Raw genomic sequence first — 22,056 nt, 5'->3', positions numbered from 1 at the left:
TACAGGTAGTCCACGACTTATGACCACAACCGAGCCCCAAATTTCCGTTGCTCAGTGAGACACTTGTTAAGGGAGTTTTGCCCTGTTTTACGACCACCAGTAGTTTACAGGTAGTCCACAACTTATGACCACAACCGGGCCCCAAATGTCCATTGCTCAGGATGGAAGTTAAGGAAGTTTTTCCCCGTTTTACAACCTTCCTTGGCACAGTGGGTGAAGTGAAACGCTGCCGTTGTTAAATTAGTCACAGGGTTGTTAAGTGGATCTGGCTTCCCCGTCGACTTTGCTTGGCAGATGGTCACGAAAGGGGAATCACGTGACCAGGTGGGAGAATACTTGACTAACTGTAACTCAGGCCTGAAGGAAAAGAGAAGAAGGCCGAATCGTTTAACCTTGTTGTGTGTTTCCTTTCCTGTTTAGCTACCTCTTTGTCTGGATTCCTGCTTCAAAAAGGTTGTGCAGTCAAATGCCCCATCTCCAAAACCACCTGGCCATCGCTCTATACCTTAACCTGCTGCCAGGAGGACAGGTGCAACCATGTGAGAGCTGTAAGGTGCTCCAAATCTCTGTTGGCAGTGACTCTTGTTTTTGGAGCCTTGGTTGATCTGGAACTCTGATTGGGGGTGAGGGGGGGTGGGGGTGCAGAGATAATTAACTTGTTTGTTTGTTTGTTTGTTTGCTTGCTTATCTATCCATCCATCCATCCATCCATCCATCCATCCATTCAATCATTCATTCAGTTTATACTGCTTCCCATCTCTGATTTGGGGCAAAGAAAAATGGCTTGCTTATACATCCATCCCTCCATCCAACTATCCATCCATCCATTTATTCAATTTATATGGCTGTCCATCTCGAAACTGGGGCACAGAAAAATGACTCATTCATTCATTCGTTCATTCATTCTTCATTCATTCATTCATTCAATTTATACAGCTTCCCATCTCTGATTTGGGGCTGAGAAAAATGGCTTGCTTATCCATCCATCCATCCATCCATCCATCCATTTATTCAATTTATATGGCTGTCCATCTCGAAACTGGGGCAGAGAAAAATGACTCATTCATTCATTCATTCATTCATTCATTCATTCATTCATTCAATTTATACAGCTTCCCATCTCTGATTTGGGGCTGAGAAAAATGGCTTGCTTATCCATCTATCCCTCCATCCCTCCATCCCTCCCTCCATCCATCCATCCATTTATTCAATTTATATGGCTGCCCATGTCTAAACTGGGGCAGAGCAAAATGACTTAATTAATTAATTCATTCATTCATTCATTCATTCTTCATTCATTCATTCATTCATTCATTCATTCATTCATTCAATTTCTACAGTTGCCCATCTCAATCAATGATTCTGAGAGGCTTACTGTTTTTTTAAATATATATATATATATATATACTGTACATTATGGTTAGAAATATTGAAAAACATTTTAAAACAATAAAAAACATAGTCAAACCGATATGAATGCTAAAAACGTCCACATGAAATATGAAATTAACGTTTGGCCCTCTTAATAACGCTGGCTTCGGTCCTGCTTTTGCTAAAGGGCCCATGAAGAGACGACAAACATTTCTTGGAAATAGAGACATATTTCCTTATTTTTGTGTGGTTATCTGAAAGCTGCCGAAGTGGAAATGAGGTGTGATGGGCAGGAAGAGTTCCATCTTCAATTTCCATGGATAATTTTCTCAGGACAAGCCAGGCTGAAGTAGAAGTTGCAGTTGGGCCTTCAAATTAACAAAGGGATTGAGAACTTCATGGCATTTTGGATGATCATAGAATCATAGGAACCAGATGCCGAAGGGGATCTTGGAGGCCTTCTAGTCCAACCCCTTGTCCGAGGCAGAACCTATATCATCCCAGACAAATGTTTCTCCAGTCTTTTCTGGAAAATCTCCCATGATAGAGCACCCACAACTTCTGTAGCAGAGATGAAATGCTCCCGGTTCGGACCAGATCGCCCAATCTGGTAGCGATGGTGGCGGGTGGTTCGGAGAACTGGTAGCAAAAATCCCTGCACACCCCCACCCCCACCATGCCCAGCTGAGCCACACGATCATCAGAGGAGGGTTTTTTTTTAACTTTTAAAAGCATTTTTTCTACAACCTCTTCCGCCGAAAAAATACTTTTAAAAGTAAAAAAAAAAAAAACAAAGCCTTTGATGATCGCGCGGCTCAGCTGGGATCGTCAGAGGCTTTTTCAAAGCATTTTTTTCTGCAACCTCTTCGGCCGAAGCAGTTGTAGGGGAAAAAATGCCTTTAAAAGCCTCTCTGACGATCCCAGCTGAGTTGCCTGATCGGCAAAGAGGCTTTTAAAAGCATTTTTTTCTGCAACCTCTTCGGCCGAAGAGATGGTAAAAAAAATGCTTTGAAAAGCCTCTGATGATCCCAGCTAAGTTGTCTGATCAGCAGAGACGCTTTTAAAAGCATTTTTTTCTGCAACCTCTTCAGCTGAAGAGGTGGTAAAAAAAATGCTTTGAAAAGCCTCTGATGATCCCAGCTGTGTTGCCTGATCGGAAGAGGCTTTTCAAAGCATTTTTTTCCAACCTCTTTTAAAGAGGTGGTTTAAAAAAATGCTTTGAAAAGCCTCTGATGATCCCGGCTGAGTTGCCTGATCGGCAGAGAGGCTTTTAAAAGCATTTTTTTTCTGCAACCTCTTCGGCCAAAGAGGTGGTAAAAAAAAATGCCTTGAAAAGCCTCTGCCGATCAGGCAACTCAGCTGGGATCGTCAGAGGCTTTTCAAAGCATTTTTTTGCAACTTCTTGGGCCGAAGAGGTTGTAAAAAAAAATGCTTTAAATAAAACGTTGGTCACGCCCACCCAGTCACATTACCCCACCACCACCAAGCCATGCCCACAGAACCGGTAGTAACAAATTTTACATTTCACCCCTGTTCTGGAGGCATGTTTTTCCACTGGTTAACTGTCATTAGTTTCTCATTAGTTCTAGGTGGCTTCCCTCAATTAGTTTCCATCCATTGCTTCATGTCTTGCCTTCAGATGCTTTGTAGTAATAATCTATTTTTGCTTAGTCTTCCTCAAAGCCTGTATACCTTCCAACAATGTTTTGACCTGTAAAAGAACAAGATCCTTCTTTATTCTGAAATAACCATGACAAATTTTCATCGAAGTTACAGAGTCACACGTATACATTACATGGGTTAGACCTGGGTTATGGCATTCAGCATCCAGTGGGAATTTAATGGCTTTACATTACAAAATGGCCCCTCCTGACACTCAGTATCGCCACATCAGACAGCCTTGTGAGTTTCATGTCTAGTTGGGATCTGTTTGGGGCAAAAGTAGGGCTGTTTAAGAATCTAGTTGAGAGCTAATCTAGCCTTCCTAAATATGGGGCCTCTTCCAGGGATGTTTGGACCACAACCTCCATCTTCCCTAGCCAGCATGTCCTAAGATTTCTCTCCTTCCAGGGGCATTTGGACCACAATTCCCATCTTCCCTAATCAGCATGCCCAAAGGGTTCTGTCTTTCCAGGGGTATTTGTACTACAGTTCCCATCTTCCCTGGTCAGCATGTCCAAGTATTTCTCTCCTTCCAGGGGCATTTGGACCACAATTCCCATCTTCCCTAATCAGCATGCCCAAAGGGTTCTGTCTTTCCAGGGGTATTTGTACTACAGTTCCCATCTTCCCTGGTCAGCATGTTCAAATATTTCTCTCCTTCCAGGGGCATTTGGACCACAATTCCCATCTTCCCTGGTCAGCATGTTCAAATATTTCTCTCCTTCCAGGGGTATTTGTACTACAATTCCCATCTTCCCTAATCAGCATGTCCAAATATTTCTCTCCTTCCAGGGGCATTTGGATCACAATTCCCATCTTCCCTAACCATCATGTCCAAATATTTCTCTCCTTCCAGGGGTATTTGGACCACAATTCCCATCTTCCCTGGTCAGCATGTTCAAATATTTCTCTCTTTCCAGGGGCATTTGGACCACAATTCCCATCTTCCCTAATCAGCATGCCCAAAGGGTTCTGTCCTTCCAGGAGTATTTGTACTACAATTCCCATCTTCCCTGGTCAGCATGTTCAAATATTTCTCTCCTTCCAGGGGCATTTGGACCAGAATTCCCATCTTCCCTAACCATCATGTCCAAATATTTCTCTCCTTCCAGGGGCATTTGGACCACAATTCCCATCTTCCCTAACCATCATGTCCAAAGGATTATCTCCTTGCAAGGGCACTTGGGTCATAATTCCCATCTTCCCTGGTCAGCATGTCCAAATATTTCTCTCCTTCCAGGGGTATTTGTACTACAATTCCCATCGTCCCTGGTCAGCATGTCCAAATATTTCTCTCCTTCCAGGGGCATTTGGACCACAGTTCCCATCTTCCCTAATCATCATGTCCAAAGGATTATCTCCTTGCAAGGGCACTTGGGTCATAATTCCCATCTTCCCTGGTCAGCATGACCAAGAAGATCTTTCCACAAGGCACCTCTGGTCTGTTAGCAGGAAGGTTGAAATAGCCTCAGACTGGTCAAAACAGAGGTGGTATTCAGCCGGTTCGTACCGGTTTGGGTGAACCGGTAATGAAAATCATGGGTGGGCTCACCTAACCGCCCCGGCTCTATGCCGTCCTATTTAGGCACATTTTCGAGGCTGGGCGCATGCACGGAAGGCTGGACACATGTGCAGAAGGCGCGTGCATGCATAAATTGAGCATGTGTGCACGCTGTGAACTGGTGGTAAGAATATTGGAAACCCACCACTTGGTCAAATGATGAAATAATCTCAAGGAAGTGAAAAGCTTTTTTTAATACAGTTGAAGAGCCCATCTCGGCTTTTCAGGTTTAACGTACCGTAGAGAAAGAGCTTTGTTTAGATTAGAGGAAATTGGTTTCGAATGTTCTCAGGTGATTCATTCTAAACTATTTGGAAATCCGATCCTCTTTTATTGTTTTTCATCAATTGACGACCAAGGGGCCAACTCATCCTTCCCTTTCCTCCAAAGCGAATCTGAGCCTGCTTCTCCAGTAACAAAGTTGACTATTGCTCAACTGAGATCCTTGATCTTATTGTTAGAAGAACAGGAGAAGATCCCTTTGAGGAGTCAGGTGCAAGGAATGGTCATGTTTGTTGCGGTTTTTCCTTGCTGGGTCAAGAAGATCCGGTCGGATAAGGCAAAAAATAGCTCCCTTGATGGATTCTGTTCCACTGAGCCATCGGTAACATCCGTTGCATTTGGCAGAGTCATAAAAATAATCTGTATTTAAATAATCCCACGCACCGAGGGAGGTCCTGAAAGAGGAAAAAGAATAAAAAAAGGTGGAGATCAGGCACGAATCTATCCTGCGGAATTTTATTGATTTCTTATATTGTAATATATTTCTTTTATTTAGCATACGGCATCTACAGAGGTCATGCAATCAGTGATATACAAATTATGTTTAAATAAAGCATCAGCAAATATGTGTGTGTGTGTCAGTGGTGGGTTTCAAAATTTTTTACTACCAGTTCTGTGGGTGTGGCTTGGTGGGCGTGGCATTGTTTGGCCATCGGCCAAACAATGTAGGCTGGCGACCCCCAGGGGGAGAGCCTTCTCTGTGGGGGCCCCGGCCCTATGGAATGAATTGCCCCCGGACATACGAAGGGCAATAAACACCAGGTGTCTCGATAGGAAAACACTTAATATATATATATATATTTTCTGTCGAAGTACCTGATCTACTCCAACATGTAGGAGGGAGCATACTGCATCCCTTTCGCCTTTCAGCTCCAATCCAGGAGCCCTCAAGCAGTCGCATTCACGACAAACCATTTTATACCAAATTTATATTTCGCTGATAAAGAAATAAAGGGAGGCTAGTATAGATCTATTTCAAGCTATTTAGCTCTCATCAGCTAGCCATACCCTTACTTGGATTCGAACTTGGGCTGCCTGCATGTTAGGCGGTTATATTAACCTCTGAGCCACAAGTTCTCCTCCCTTCATCAGCTCCAATCCAGGAGCCCTCAAGCAGTCGCATTCACGACAAACCATTTTATACCAAATTTATATTTCGCTGATAAAGAAATAAAGGGAGGCTAGTATAGATCTATTTCAAGCTATTTAGCTCTCATCAGTTAGCCATACCATTACTCAGATTCGAATGCAGGCAGTTGTATTAACCTCTGAGCCACAAGTTGATGAGAGCTAAATAGCTGTTATATTATATATTATAATATATAATTACACACACACATGTATATAATAATATATAATTACATGATATTATATATATATAATAATACAATACAATAAAATATAAATATAATTAGTTATATTCGTAATATAACAGTATTATGAAATAGAATAGGATCTCCTGCAGGGGGTTGGACTAGAAGACCTCTAAGGTCCCTTCCAGCTCTATTCTGATTGACCAGACCACTGCTTCTCAACCGCGGCAACTTGAAGATGTGTGGACTTCAACTCTTAGAATTCTTCAGAACATTTCAAGATGAAGGGCCCAAGGTTGAAAAACATTGGACAAGACCAGTAATGGGCAACCGTGGCCCCTCTAATGATCTGTGGACTTCAACTCCCAGAATTCCTGAGCCAGACTGCTCAGGAATTCTGGGAGTTGAAGTCCACAGGTTGCGAAGCAGCCATAGTTGCCCACCTGTGGACTAGACCCATGTCCAGTCCTTCCGTATTCACAAATACTCTTCCTGAATAATTAGCAAAGTCAAAGAACCAATCAACAGTAGGAATTCTGATTATGAAATTTGTCTACCTAACCAATGTGATGATGAAGGTGGAGGGGATAAAACCAATAGTTTAAGAAGATTGCCATGGAAGATGATTGACCAGATGGTGTATTTGGAAAGACACAATAGAGTGATCATTGTGATGGACTGGAATTTTAGAATTATAACTTACCAGCAATGAAGAATTGGTAGAATCACAGTCTGGAAAAAGTGATCAAGAAGCAAAGAGTTAAGATCCTAAAGGAATTTCCAGATGCAAATTGATAAACATTCAGCCCATAATAAGCCAGATATGACTTTAAATACAAAATATGGATAATCAACATTGTAATAGCTGGAGATAGAAGAATTAATGAGAAAAAACTAGGGGGGAAAAATCCACAATTCCCACCTTCCCTGGTCTGTATGTCTGACGATTTCTCTCCTTCCAGGGGCATTTTGGACCACAATTCCCATCTTCAAATAAAGCTGGAGTAAACATGGAAAGATAGTTGTATCAGAGCCAACTAGTGATCAGAACATTTGATGCCATCTCAAAAAAAACCCTGGAAAATTTCCAGGAACACCACAGGAACAGACAGAATCCCAGCTCATCAACCACAAAAAGTTGTGTCACTTGGAACAACAAATATAATTATGATAACATCTTCAACTCCCTTGGATCCTTGGGAAATATCTAATAGTAAAAAATACCAAACACAATCAGAATGATTAGATCGCTCGTTGCGTAAAGGGCAACAGATGTTGGGGTTGATGGACATGGTGATGATGCTGGAAAAAAAGAAGGGATAATTTGTGAGCAGTGTAGAAATCTTAACCAAGGCTTTTTCATAAGAGTGACCGGGGAACAAAGAGAGAAGGTGTGTCTCTCTCTCTCTCTTTGGTTTTGGATCATCTAATCCCTTCAGCCTGAAAACCAACAACTTTTCACCGTATAGTAATTTTCTGTCAGGAGGGGAATTCATTTGCAAGGGAGAAGAACAGAGGATACGGCCTGTTGAGGCGGAAAGTGGATGGGCACCAAACGGGAATCTAAGATGGTGAAGATCTGTGTGAGAGGCAGAGTGGTGTTGGTAACCATTTTCCTGACAGCTGTTTGGTTTGCGGAGTTCGGTAAGAAACTTTTATTTAAATCAATCCCCCCCTCTTTCTCTAATTAGGACGAAGAAATACGAGACGGCCTTACTACTGCATTTGTAGCAGCACTGGGGGAAGAAAAATGAGACGTGCCACCCATATTCTCCTCTGTGAAAACGTTTCAGAGCTCTAGTTGGCAGAGAAGACCATAAGCCACACCAATAAGATTGGAAGGGACTTTAGAGATCTTCTAGTCTAACCTCCCATGTCCAGGGCAGAAGACACCATTCTGGACAAATGGCTGTCCAGTCTCTTCTTGAAAACCTCGAGTTAAGAAACCTCTAGGTAGAGCAGAGGTCAGCAACCTGCAGCTCTGGAGCCGCATGTGGCTCTTTCGCCCCTCTGCTGTGGCTCCCTGTCACTCAAAATATGTGTCACAACCCCCAATGTGCGACACCTGCCAGTACATGATTTATTGAGCTTTTCAACCCCTGGTAGGCCAACCATGGATAAATCCAAGAAAAGTTTCAGAAGAAACCAGAACGTTTAATTCGACTACATATGCTAGTTTTGTGGCCGCTCAAGAAATAGTCAGATGCAGGAAGGGTTTTTGTGGCTCCCGGTGTTTTCTTTTCTGTGGGAAACGGGTCCAAATGGCTCTTTAAGGTTGCAGACCCCTGGGGCGAAGGGAGCATTTTTTCCCCAAAGGAAGGAGTTCTTTACCAGACTTGGTGCTCAGGAGTTGTGTTAGGACACAAAGGGAACTGGTGTTGGTAACTTCGATTGCCAGATGGTACATTCCTTTTGAAGCGTAAGAGGAGGCAATATTTCACCATTTCTCCACCCAGATGGAATGCATCGCGGCCATAGCCCAAATTGAAATAACTTCGAGAGTCTTGCAATATGTCACCTTTTGATCTCCCTTTTGATCTTCCTTGTTCTAGAAGATGGAAAGATGTTCCAGATAAAACATTCAGGGAAAGCCTACTTGTTCCATGGCATCTTCCCACCTTCTAAAGCTACGTTAAGGGTGGAAGATCTGGAGAACCTTAAGGCAATTATCTATCATTCGTGTTTGGAATGCTGGGAATTATAATCAAGAAAACAGAAAGATTTTTTCATCTACAAGTCTTCTTGTCACTCATAGAACATAAATAACACAGAATAATAGAGTTGGAAGTGACTCTATTGGAGGTCTTCTAGTCCCTGCTCGAGCAGGAGACCCTGCTCAGGTCTCATTCAGGTAAATGATTATCCAGTCTCTTTTTGAAAGCCTCCAGTGATGGAGCACCCACGACTTCTGAAGGCAAGTTGTCCCATTGGTTCATTGCTCTCGCCATTACGACATTTCTCCTTATCAGTAATTCTAGGTTGCTTCTCTCCTTGGTTAGTCTCCATCCATGGTTTCTCATCTTGCCTTTTGGTGTTTTGGAAAATAGTTTGACCCCCTCATCTTTGTAGGAGCCCCTCAGATACTGGAAGACTGCTATCATATCTCCCCTGGTCCTTCTTTTCATTAGACCGTGGCGACCAAAACTGGGTGCAGGATTCCAAGTGTGTCCTTACCAAGGCATTATAAAGTGGTATGATCACTTTACGTGATCTTGATTCAATCCCTCTGTTTATGCAGCCCAGAACTGTGTTGGCTTTTTTGGCAGCTGCTGCAACACGGCTGGCTCATATCTAAATGGTTGTCTACTAGGACTCCAAGATTCCTCCCACAGTTACTACTATAGAGCAAGGTACCACCTATACTGTACCTGTGCATTTTGTTTTTCTTCCCTGAATGTAGAACCTTGCTTTTTTCACCGTTGAATTTCATTTTGTTGGATAGCACCCAATGTTCAAGTCTATCAAGATCCTTCTGTATCTTGAGCCTATCTTCTGGAGTGTTGGCTATTCCTGCCAGCTTGGTGTCATATGCAATTTTTTTTTGGGGGGGGGGAGAAGTTTTTCAGTTTTATTTCTTATACACATAATATAAAATGTACATTTTCTTATACATAATTAATCCTACATATTTATTTATTTATATTATTTTCAGCAAGCCGGGTTGGCTTAAGAAGAAATTTTTTTTTTTTTTAATCAGTCTGTGAGTTCTTAACTTTCGGGCCAAAATTTATATATATATTTAAATGTTTTTTAATATTTGTATTCTATGTTTTTTATCTTGGCTGTACACCGCCCTGAGTCCTCAGGGAGAAGGGCGGTATATAAATTGGAAATTAAATTAAATTAAATTAAATTTATTATTTATTTATTAATCATATTTCTATGCCGCCCACTCTCCGAGGACTCTGGGCGGCTTACAACAATCAACAGGATACTAAATAGCCTATTGCCCCCAACAATCTGGGTCCTCATTTTACCCACCTCGGAAGGAGGGAAGGCTGAGTCAACCTTACGTATTTTCCTTAAAAAAAGCATTAAAATAAGGCATTTTAATTACATTCGGAGTTGCTCTTCTACCCTTTTTCCCTTATTTCGTAACAAACTTCTTCTCCTCCTCCTTTCTTTCCCTTCCCTCCCTCCTCTCATCTCCTACTTTCTCCTTCCTCCTCTCCTACCTCATCCTACTTCCCCTTCCTTTCCCCCATTCCTCTCTTCTTTTCCCCCTACTCACCTTCTCTCCTACTCCCATCCCATCCCCTACCCTTCCTTCCTCTCCTTTTCCCTTTCTTCCATTCCTCTCCCTCCCTCCTCTACTCTCCTACTTTCTCCTTCCTCCTCTCCTACCTCATCCTACTTCCCCTTCCTTTCCCCCGCTCCTCTCTTCTTTTCCCCTACTCACCTTCTCTCCTACTCCTATCCCCTACCCTTCCTTCCTTTCCTTTTCCCTTTCTTCCATTCCTCTCCCTCCCTCTCCTCTTCCTACCCTCTCCTCCTCTCTCCTTTCTATCTTCTTTGCTGTGGGATATTCTCCTTGTTTGGTATCCGAGCAACTCCTGTATTCTAATAGTATATACTTTCTTTCAATTTCTTTTCAGATTTATTCTATCAGTATTATCATCATAACTGTACACTTATTCTTATTATCTTCTTTCTTTTCCCCATCCCCCTTTTTCATTTACTCTGGTGTCATCTGGGTTTCTGTTTCTTTTTTATCCTCTCCCTCGTTTAACTTTCTATTATCTAAATCATTTATCTCTCCTCTTATCTTCATGTTTCTTTTCTAACCATATATAAAATCTTCCCCATGTCTTGAAATACACTGATTCCTCTTTATCTCTTATTCTTAGAGTTAATCTATTCATTTCTGCACAATCTAAAACCGCGTCTGCAAATTTGATGAGTTTCCCATCTATCCCCTCATCCAAATCATTGAGGAAAATGTTGAAGGGTATTGGGCCTAAAACAGAGCCTTGGGGTACCCCATTGCATACTTCCCTCCAGGTAAAAGTAGTTCCATTGAGGACTACACATTGAGTGCGATTGGTCAGCCAGGTACGAATCCATCTGGTGGTGATGCTGTCTAACTCACATTTTTCTACTTTATCTAGTAGTAGGTTATGGTCTACTTTATCAAATGCCTTACTGAAGTCCAAGTAAATTATATCTACAGCATTCCTCCGGTCCACTAATTTTGTTACTTTGTCAAAGAATGTGACAAAATTCAATCTCCCTCTTACACATAAAGATATATTTTATGCCGTATACAGGTAGTCCTTGACTTATGACCACAACGGAGCCCCAAATTTCTGTTGTTATGTGAGACATTTGTTAAATGAGCCTTGCCCCATTTTACGACCTTTCTTGCCACAGTTGTTAAATGAATCACTGCAGTTGTTAAGCTGGTAATGCCATTGTTAAGTGAATCCGGCTTCCCCATGGACTTTGCTTGTCAGAAGGTTGCCAAACGGGATAACATGACCCCAGAAAACTGCAACTGTCGTAAATATGAGTCAGTGGCCAAGTGTCCGAATTTTGATCACATGACTATGGGGATGCCGCAATGGTCATAAGTCCCCTTTTTCAGTGCTGTTGTAACTTTCAACGCTCACAAAAATACAAAAGCAAATAGTAAGACACAGAGGGGAGGAAAAGGGGAAAGACAGTTTTCTTTTCTTCCTCCCGTCCTCACTTGCCTTCCTCCTTTTTCCTCCCCGCTGTGCCTTACCATTTGCTTTTGTATTTTTCTATTTTATTCTCTTATCTAATAAAATGTTTAAATTTGTAACTTGGAACAGCCACTAAGCCAAGTGTTATAAACAGACGTGCAATTCAGCCGGTTCAGACCGGTTCGGGTGTTGTGATCCAGGCCCAAGTAAGTAGTAGGAAAAACAGCTCGTGAAAAAACAAACAAACTTTATTCGAACAGCTGAGAATGACTTTATTCCCAGCGTCGTTCAACTAAATTAAAGCAAATTCCTCCCGACACAAATTCCTCAGTCCTATCGCAAACCTTGGTCCAATTAGGCAAACTGCCAAAGGCCTTTCTTGGCAAACGTTCAGAAGTCCCAGATACAAAAATAAATACAAGACGTAGATGAAGAAGAAGACGAAGTTACCAACGTTGGTTTCCGGCAAAGCCCAAATGCCATTACTGGTCTGTTTTAAGCCTTATGGGAGGGGCCAATCATCTCTTGGCCCTACTCCTGAGTTGTCCTCTTTGCTTGAGCTGCTCCTGCCTTCTGGCAGCTCTTCTCATACGTGCACTAGGAACAGGCTCCTCCTGTTCCCCTGCCTCTCTACTGTCAGCCTCTGGAGGCTCCGGAGTCTGCGCATTGCTCCCAGATGTACCTGGCCCCATCTCTGCCTCTGATGCAGAGCCCTCCTCTGGGCCTTCCCCAGCCTCCGGGACGGGCCCATGTCCTTCCTCAGCCTCATCGCTGTCCGACTCCGCTGCCAGCTCCACAGGCTGCTGGCGGACCACAACATCGGGTGAACTGGTAGCGGTGATTGCGAGTGGGCCGCTCAGCAGCCCCAATATAATGCCGTCCTATTTAGCTATGTTTTCGAGGCTGGGCATATGCATGGAAGGCACATGCACAAGCAAAGCACGTGCACAGAAGGCAGGGCGCCTGCGCTGAAGGCGCACATGCGAAGCGAGCATGCACATGTGGCGAACTGGTAGTAAGAATATGTGAAACCTACCACTGGTTGTAAATCAAGAATGGGCCTGGTGACTCAGCAGACTGATAGCATTGTGATTAACACCAGCTGTCTGCAATTACTGCAGGTTCGAATCTCCCCAGGCTCAAGGTTGACTCAGCCTTCCATCCTTTCTAAGGTAGGTAAATTGAGGACCCAGTTTGTGGGGGCAATAAGCTGACTTTGTATAAAATATACAAAAGTATGAAGGCTATTGCTTAACGCATTGTAAGCCGCCCTGAGTCTCCGGAGAAGGGCGGCATATAAATCAAATTAAAAAAAAAAAAAAGAACTACCTTCCATTTCTACCTTCTAAACTCCCAATAATCCCAGGATTAAAATGTTCTCTTAAGAACTCCCAAGTTAAATCATTCTGAATGCTTGTTTTCTGGACCTATTGTGTGTTATATAAATGTACCTCTAAAGAACCATTGCATTTTTTTAAAGCGATGTCAACAAAACAGCTCGGTTAACCCAGCTGCTAATCGCCGAAGAATGGACTAAGAAAAAGGAAGATCAGATTGCATGAAATAACGCCGGGAGGGCAAAGGAAAGTCGCAAAGAAACAAACAAACCATTTTTATTTCGTATCAGGTGCAAGGAAGTCTGATCCCAACACAATGGTTTTTATCAGCATGGAATTTGCAGGATCTTGTGGCTCAGTTGTGGACAGGTGAAGGGTTACTCCCACTCTTATACTATCTTTGTAAAGACACGTTTGAAATATTGCATCCCATTTTGGTCACCCCAATATAAAAAGAGATGTTGAGACACTTATGAGCCACTTATGTTGAGACACTTATGAGCCACTTATGTTGAGACACTTATGAGTCTCAGTGGTGCAGCGGACTAAGTGCTGTTAAGTGCTAGCACTTAGCTGCCAGCTGCCTGCAATTAGTGCGAGTTCAAATCTCACCAGGCTCAAGGTTGACTCAGCCTTCCATCCTTTCGAGGTAGGTAAATTGAGGACCCGGATTGTGGGGGCAATAAGCCAGCTTTGTATAGAACAACACCGCTTAGGGGGTCCAAAAGCCCTAATAAGCAGGTATATACATAAAAGTATGCAAGCTATTGCTATAATGCATTGTAAGCCGCCCTGAGTCTACGGAGAAGGGCGGCATATAAATTGGACTAATAAATAAATAAAAAGAGTGCAGAGAAGAGCAACAAGATTGATTAGGGGAATGGAGGTTAAAATATGATCATTGTTCTGTCCCCAACCCCACGCACACACACCAACAGACGTTCAGGAGTTAAAGACCAAACCAGCTGGCAAAATCCTTTTCCTTATGATAACGGAACTTGGCAACAACCTAGTGGCTGCCTGCCAAGAGTTTATTATTTACAAAGGGGAGAAATAACTTCTCCCTGCATCTGGTACATCAAAGGAAAGCAGCTCAATAATTACGGAATTAATCAAGTCCAGAGATACTCCAGCAAAGTCTTAAAGCAAAAGTCCGGCAATGCAGAATGGCGTGGAAGCTCTCAGCTTTGTTCGTCACAAGGCTTGACTGGCCACCACGCTCCATTTTATATCCTGTGGGGTGTGGTCCAGTGACTCAGCCTAATCTCTGGCACGCCTTTTCTTCTGTTGCACGCGCTTATCTCTGCGATGCTGGCGTAGATCCAGCCAAGACTCATTACTTTCATCACTGTCCACCTGTGGCTGCGTGGACATGCTTGGCCCTGGCCCTATCTCTTGCCCTTCGGCGGACACCGAAGGCATTGCCAGAGAGGAGGTTCCTGGAGAGGGAGGCCTTGCCAACTCCTCCCCTTCACTCTCGGAGTCCTCTCCTGATGATGACACAGGCTCCGGTAACGGAGCCACAATAATCATATGATGATACGTTGCACAAATTGGATAGGATTATCTAACAAAGACCAGGATTAAGGGGGACATAATAGCAGTTTTCCAATATTTAAGAGGCTGTCACAGAGAAAAGGAGTTCAATTTATGCCCCCAAAGCACCTAAGGGAAGGAGAAGAAGTAACAGATGGAAGATTATCAGAGAGATCCAAACTAGAACTAAGGAGAAATTTCCTGATAGTGAGAACAATTAACCAGTGGAACTGCTTGCCTCCAGAAGTTGTAGGTGCTCCATCAATGGAAGTTTCTCCAGAATGGACAGTGATGGCTAATCTTTTCCAGACTGGGTGCCCAAAGCACACATGTGAACCCCCAAGATGCAATGTGCATGCGGTCCCGTGCTTGCACATGTAGCCCCGAGCATGCACACTTCCCCCTGCACACATGCCCCATGCATGCACATGCTCCATGCATGCGTGCGTGGACCCCCGCACATGCGTGCACATCCCCTAAACTCGCCCCACCCCCACGCATGTATGCATGTCCCCCCTGCGTTAGCCTTGCCCCCTGCACATGCACACATACTCCTGCATGCACCCCATCCGCTGTAAATGCGTGTGTGCCCTCCGCACGCGCCCCACCCCCTGCACATGTGCAGCAGAGACCCGACAACCAGCTGGCCAGTGGGAGGCACATGTGCATGCGTGGCAAAGCTGAATTGGGGCTGTTAAGGATATTGGTGTCGTGTTACCAACCAGCAGAGCAAATGCACAAGGAAACGTTGCTGAGAGCAATGAATAAGAGATATGCAAACTGGTTTATCAAAAGTTTACTTTATAGTGAAACAACAATCTCATAGTCTTTAAATCAATCCAAGTCTTTGCCAGTTAAATCAGTCCAGTAGTTACAGAATCTTCTTACCCAACAAACAGTAGTTGGTTAGAATAACAAACTCACTCTGGTTCACAAACCACGATGGTAGCATCCATCCAACGATGATAGCACAATGGCTAGCACTCCTCACACTACGGTAGCTTATCATAGCAGCATCTGAACACGTTACAATACCTTGCTTAAATACTCTCACAACCAGTCATTACCTAATTACAGCATGACTCAGCATTAAAGCCTTAAAGTTACACAATAGATATTCATATTAAAGTCACAGAACACATATATTGCCTAGACAACTTGTTAGGCTCAAACCATATCCTCACAGGAGCAACAGCTCATGTGGCCACAGCGAGGGCGCTGCGTGCCATAGGTTTGCCATAACGGGTATAGTATCTCCTGCGCAAGCAGGGAGTTGGACTAGAAGACAGCCAAGGTCCCTTCCAACTCTGCTATTCTATATTCTAATTGGGGCCATAAAGGGTCTTATAAGATTAAAGGTTCTTACAATGCCTAGGGAGATTCTCAGTCATCAGGTCGTGGTTGTCCCAAAGGTACTTTTTCAACAAGCAACTGGACTTCGTTTTTCTTTGAAGACATTTCGCTTCTTATCCAAGAAGCTTCTTCAGCTCTGAATGGATGGTGGAGAATGGAAGGATTGATATTCCTTGCAGACTGCTGGTCATTTGCATCAGGGGTGGGTTCTAATTTTTTTTACTACCGGTTCTGTGGGCGTGGCTTATTTTGTGGGTGTGGCTTGGAGGTCATGTGACTAGGTGGGCGTGGCTAGCTGGTCAGAGTCATTTCTGGAAGGTCCTCGCACTTACGACCAGTCCTCGCACTTACGACCCGACTCATTTGTTTGCTTTTAACACTGATCAGCTGTAGGGCGGCCCTTTGAAGCCCCGCGTCAAGAGTTTAAACAGTTTTTTTTCCCTCTAGTCATCAGCTGGGACTCAGGAGGCAGCAATAGATTGGGGGTGGGACCAAATAAAAGGTAAGAATAACGTGGTGGGGTGGGAGGGCGGGGGGGGGAGAACTGGTTCGGTGACATCATATCGTCACCGCTACCGGCTCGGCCGAACCGGACCGAACCAGGAGGAACCTACCACTGATTTGCATCCTTTTTGAGGGCCATTGAGGCCACTTGGGGGGTTTATCTGTGTCCTCAGGATCACCTGAGTAGTGCGAATGGGTGTGGAGCCTTCTTGGAACTGCTTCTTGGGTTGTAGAGATAGGTTGTATTGTGTCCTTCCTATCTATTGATTATAGATTACAGGTTAACAGAGTTGGAAGGGATCTTGTAGGTCATCTAGTCCAACCCCCCGCCCAAGCAGGAGACCCTACACCATTTCTGACAGATGGCAGTCCAGTCTCTTCTTGAAAGCTTCCAATGATGAAGCTCCCACAACTTCTGAAGGCAACTTCTGTTCCATGGGTTGATTGTTCTCACTGTCAGAAACTTTCTCCTCGTTTCTAGGTTGCTTCTCTCCTTGTTCAGTTTCCATCCATTATTCCTTGTCTGGCCTTCAAGGTGCCTTGGAAAATAGCTTGACCCCCTCCTCTCTGGGGCAGCCCCTCAAATAGGGCTGTTCAATTTTAACATAGATATCCTCCTTGATCCCTCTTTCAAACCAGCAGTCCTCCCTGTCCAGAAAGTCTAGGTTGGGGACAGGTTCTCTTGAAGAATATGTGTGGCCTCTAAGTGTGTCAATGACTTTATGTCATATAATCAATCAATCAATACCCTATTAGGCTAAAATCTATAGAGATTCTCAGTCATCCAGGTCATGTGCTTTTTCAAAAGGCAATTGGACTTTGTCTTTCCTTGTAGATGTTTCACTTCTCATCGAAGAAGCTTCTTCATTTCTTGTAATGCAGAATCTCATAGATTTGATATAATATGCATCAGCATCTCATAGGTTTGATATATGAATGCAGCTCACAAGGTCCCTTTTACCACAACTCCAAGGCAACTTAATCCCCGTAGCTCTTACAACAATGCATTGTTGTAATAGCTATTGTTGTATGCATTGTTGTAATAGCTATTGTTGTATGCATTGTTGTAATAGCTATTGTGCTGGATGCAACATGCTTGGCATGTTGCATCCAGCACAATATGTTGAAAGAATTGGGTGTCTCAGAATGACTCAGACAGTCTCCTGATGCAGCAAACTGGACGGACGATCAAAGTAATGCATTTGGCTTTGATTTGTATTTATTATTTGAAATAGTACTACCACTTTATACTATGTTTGTAAGACAAACATTTGAAATACCGCGTCCAAGGTTGGTCACCACAATTCAGAAAAGATGTGGAGATTCTAGAAAGAGGGCAGAGAAGAGCAACAAAGATGATTAGGGGACAGGAGGCTAAAACATATGAAGAACGGTTGCAGGAATTGGGTAGGTCTAGTCTAATGAAAAGGGATGCAGTGGCTCAGTGGCTAAGACGCTGAGCTTGTTGATCGAAAGGTCGGCAGTTCAGCGGTTCGAATCCCTAGTGCCACGTAACGGAGTGAGCTCCCGTGACTTGTCCCAGCTTCTGCCAACCTAGCAGTTCGAAAGCAGGTAAAAAATGCAAGTAGAAAAATAGGGGCCACCTTTGGTGGGAAGGGAACAGCGTTCCGTGCGCCTTTGGCGTTGAGTCATGCCGGCCACATGACCACGGAGACGTCTTCGGACAGCGCTGGCTCTTCGGCTTTGAAACGGAGATGAGCACCGCCCCCTAGAGCCAGGAACGACTAGCACGTATGTGCAAGGGGAACCTTTACCTTTACTTTAGTTTACTGAAAAGAAGGAGTAGGGGTGACATGAGAGCAGTGTTCCAATATTTGAGGGGCTGCAACAAACAAGAGGGGGTCAACCTATTCTGCAAAGCGCCTGAAAACAGGACAGGAAGCAATGGATGGAAACCATCAACTATCAAGGACAGAACCTTCCTAACCGTGAGAACAAATAACCAGTGGAACTAAAGTTGCCTTCACAAGTTGTGGGTGCTCCATCACTGGAGGTTTTTAAAAAGAGACTGGACACACACTTGTCTGGAATGGTATAGGACCGTGATGGTGAACCTATGACATGCATGCCACAGGTGGCACATGGAGCCATATCAGTGGGCATGCGAGCTCAGCTCCGGCGTGCATGCGCGCCCCGGCTAGCTGATCTTTGGGCCTTTTGGGCCCACTGGAAGTCAGGGGAAAGGCTGTTTCCGGCCTCCGGAGGGACTCCCGGGGAGTGGGGGAGGCCATTTTCGCCCTCCTAGAAAGGCCCTGGAGCCTGGGGAGAGCGAAAAATGGGCCTACCTTGCTATCACATGCCAAAAGTAGGGGGAATACGGGGGGGGGGTTTGCACATGCATGCACAGGGGGTGGGGCACATAGAATTATGGGTGTGGGCATGCACACAAACGACCCCCCCACACACTCCCCCCACTTTTGGCACGCGATGGCAAAAAAAGTTAGCCATCACTGGTATAGGATCTCCTGCTTGAGCAGCGGGTTGGATTAGAAGATCTCCAAGATCCCATCCAACCCTTTTGTTCTCTATTTTGTCTAAGAACCAAGGAAGATTAAATGAACCTTAATCCAGTTGCAGTTCTCTCTCCTTGTTTAATAGCTCTAGACGTTTATATATGCTTCTTTTTTTTCACGACAGCCCAATCTCTGCGATGTTTTTCATGCCGGGAGCCCACAAGACCTGAGAAATGCATGACAGTGTCTAACTGTATGCCAAACCAAACCATGTGTATGACGACAATGCATTCTCTTGAAGAAGGTGAGGTTGAAGGACAAAGTTGATCTAAGATGCGCAAGTCTTCCTTTCTACAGGTCAAGGTCAAATGGAGAAGACTTTCTCTCCTCTTCCTCCTCAGTCTATGAAAAAGGGATTAAAAATGTATGTCTCTGGATCATCCTCACATAACCTCACAGCCTGGGCATGACAAAGTGTGCAGATATTTTGCATGTTGGCAATGACATAGATATTTTGCATGTTGGCAATGACAAAGAGTGCAGACAAGAGCAACAAAGATAATTAAGGGACAGGAGGCTAAAACATTTGAAGAACGGTTGCAGGACATGGCAATGACATCGAGATAACAGGTGGCTACTAAAAAGGGAGAACCTGTTGAATTGTCTACGGGGAATCTCAGTCATCCAGGTCATGGTTGTCCCAAAGGTGCTTTTTTTCCATGGCATATGCAGTACAATGCAGTGAGATTTGTACGTTGGGGAAACAAAACAACCACTTCACAAACGCATGGCACAACGTAGCAGAACAAACCCATCTGGACAAGATTCAGCATTTAAAAGACAAAGGCCACGGTTTTGAGGACCACCAAGTCCACATTTTGGACAGAGAGGACTGCTGGTTTGAAAGAGGGGCCAAAAAGGCCATCTATGTCCAAATTGAACAGCCCTCTCTCGACAGAGGGGGTGGGTGGGATAAAAACATCATCTAACTCCAGTCTACAACATAGTCCTTTCAACAGTTCCAAGAAGGCTCCACACCCATTTGCACCACTTAGGTGACCCTGAGGACACAAATAAACCTTCAAATGGCCTTAATGATTTGCTAAAAGGATGCAAATGACCAGCTTTGTCTGCAAGGAGTATCAATCCTTCCATTCCCCACCATCCAGTCAGAGCTGAAAAAGCTTCTCAGATGTGAAGTGAAACATCTTGAAGGTGTGGAGCCTTCTTGGAACTGCTGAAAGGACTGTGTTGCAGACTGGAGATAGATGATATTGTATCCCAACCCCCCTCTGTCGAGAGAGGGCTGTTCAATTTGGACATAGATGGCTTCTTTAACCCCTCCTTCAAACCAGCTATTTTCTCTGTCCAAAATATGGTCTTTTAAAAGACACAGGCCACTCTTTTGAAGACAACAAGGTCCATATTTTGGATAGAGACAGGATCCATTCTCCATCCATTCTTCTTCAGCTTCTTGAATGAGAAGCGAAATGTCTTCAAAGAAAAACCAGAAAGTCCAGTTGCCTCTTGAAAAGAGCACCTTTGAGACAACCAGGACCTGGAGGACTGAGAACCTCCATAGACTTCTCCTTAGATAGTAGGAACCCAGAAATGGGGAGGTCTTGGGCATTGTAATTCTGCAGTCGTTTTAGTTTAAAGCACTCTCCAGTTCATGAGTGTCAACAGAGGTGATCCACAAAGTCAAGACTTCAATCACAACCGTGGAATCAAAGCTCTACTGTGCACGTGTGATGCGCAAAACCTTCAGATGAAGCTTTGATAGCCACTCTTGATTTTATTAACTACATCCCACAGAGTTTATGACACCCTATGGATAGAAAGGGAACTTATCAAATTCTCCAACACTTGGGAAGACTCTCGGCAGACTTTTTTTTTTTTAATTTGATTTATATGCCTCCCTTCTCCGGAGACTCAGGGCGGCTTACAATGCGCTAAGCAATAGCCTTCATTCTTTTGTATATTTATACAAAGTCAGCTTATTGCCCCACAAACTGGGTCCTCAATTTACCTACCTTAGAAAGGATGGAAGGCTGAGTCAACCTTGAGCCTGGCGAGATTCGATCTTACTTTAATTGCAGACAGCTGGTGTTAAATACAATGCTTTTAGTCTGCTGAGCCACCAGGCCCGTGACTTGAGCATTGGGCCCTATCCAACAAGTGTTTTGATCCAGTTCCCTAAACACGACAAATCCTCTGAAGTGAACTCAAAGATTCCTTTATTAGGAGCGCCAGCGCCAGTTTCTCTCTCAACGCAGGGTAACAAGTCCGACCAGCCAGGAGATGAATAGTTGTCTGCCACATCTATTCATCTCTGCCCCCTGCCTATTATCCCCAGAGCTAGGGTGGGGCTTCGCTAGCAGCAGTGGCTCTTCCATCCCAAGGACCGGCCCACAGATTTCCACTGCTCTCCTCTCCTCTGCCTTCTGTGCATCCGCGTTTCAGGCACTAGACCCAGCTGTTCCTGTTCTTCCTCATCAGCCACCTCCAGACCTGGGGGCTGTTGACTCTCCATCTGTGGGCTGACGGATGGCCTAGGCTCTGCCACCCTCTCTCTCTGCCAGTTCCATTCTCTCTTCCCCCTCGAAGCTCTCGGGTTGCCTTGATGCTGACCCTGACTCCCACGCCTCCTCCTCCTCCTCTGATTTGATTGTTGGAGGTGCCACAACAACAAGATGCAGTTCAGTGTTGTGAAAAGTAAGGTCCTACTCTTAGGCAGGAACCACCAAATGCACAGGTATAGAATAGGGGGTACCTGGCTCAATGTTAGTAACTGGGAGAGGAATCTAGATGTCCTAGTGAACACTTAAGTATGGCCCAACAGTGTACTACTGGAACACTTTGTCCTGTTTTGGTCACCACTATAGAAAACAGATGTTGAGATTCTAGAAAGAATGCAGAGAAGAGCAACAAAGTTGATTAGGGAGCTGGAGGCTAAAATGTACAGGAGCCTGGATAGCTCAACAGACTAAGCGCTGT

The 22,056-nt window shown here is 44.2% G+C and overlaps 2 protein-coding genes across 3 annotated transcripts in view; both read left to right on the top strand.

Annotated features, from left to right (window-relative positions):
* Nucleotides 1-22,056, top strand: part of LOC148114985 (uncharacterized) — a 451,234-nt gene that overhangs the window by 351,159 nt on the left and 78,019 nt on the right. The window lies entirely within an intron of this gene.
* Nucleotides 1-22,056, top strand: part of LOC117666902 (secreted Ly-6/uPAR-related protein 1) — a 34,331-nt gene that overhangs the window by 8,654 nt on the left and 3,621 nt on the right. Inside the window, exons 1-2 of one of the 2 annotated variants that reach the window (XM_034419924.3) lie at nucleotides 7,554-7,833; nucleotides 19,244-19,363. In XM_034419924.3, coding sequence (XP_034275815.2) covers nucleotides 7,734-7,833; nucleotides 19,244-19,363 — 220 coding nt within the window. In that variant the 5' untranslated portion in view covers nucleotides 7,554-7,733. Of the gene's footprint in view, nucleotides 1-7,553; nucleotides 7,834-19,243; nucleotides 19,364-22,056 lie in introns of those variants that run through there. The other variant, XM_087890960.1, reaches the window with a different exon arrangement.

The sequence above is a fragment of the Pantherophis guttatus genome, chromosome 3, assembly GCF_059756535.1.
Source record: "Pantherophis guttatus breed Tessera chromosome 3, ASM5975653v1, whole genome shotgun sequence".
Classification (NCBI taxonomy): domain Eukaryota; kingdom Metazoa; phylum Chordata; class Lepidosauria; order Squamata; family Colubridae; genus Pantherophis; species Pantherophis guttatus.
The sequence above is the reverse complement of the archived record's forward strand: the minus strand, read 5'-3'. Positions and strand labels throughout refer to the sequence as shown.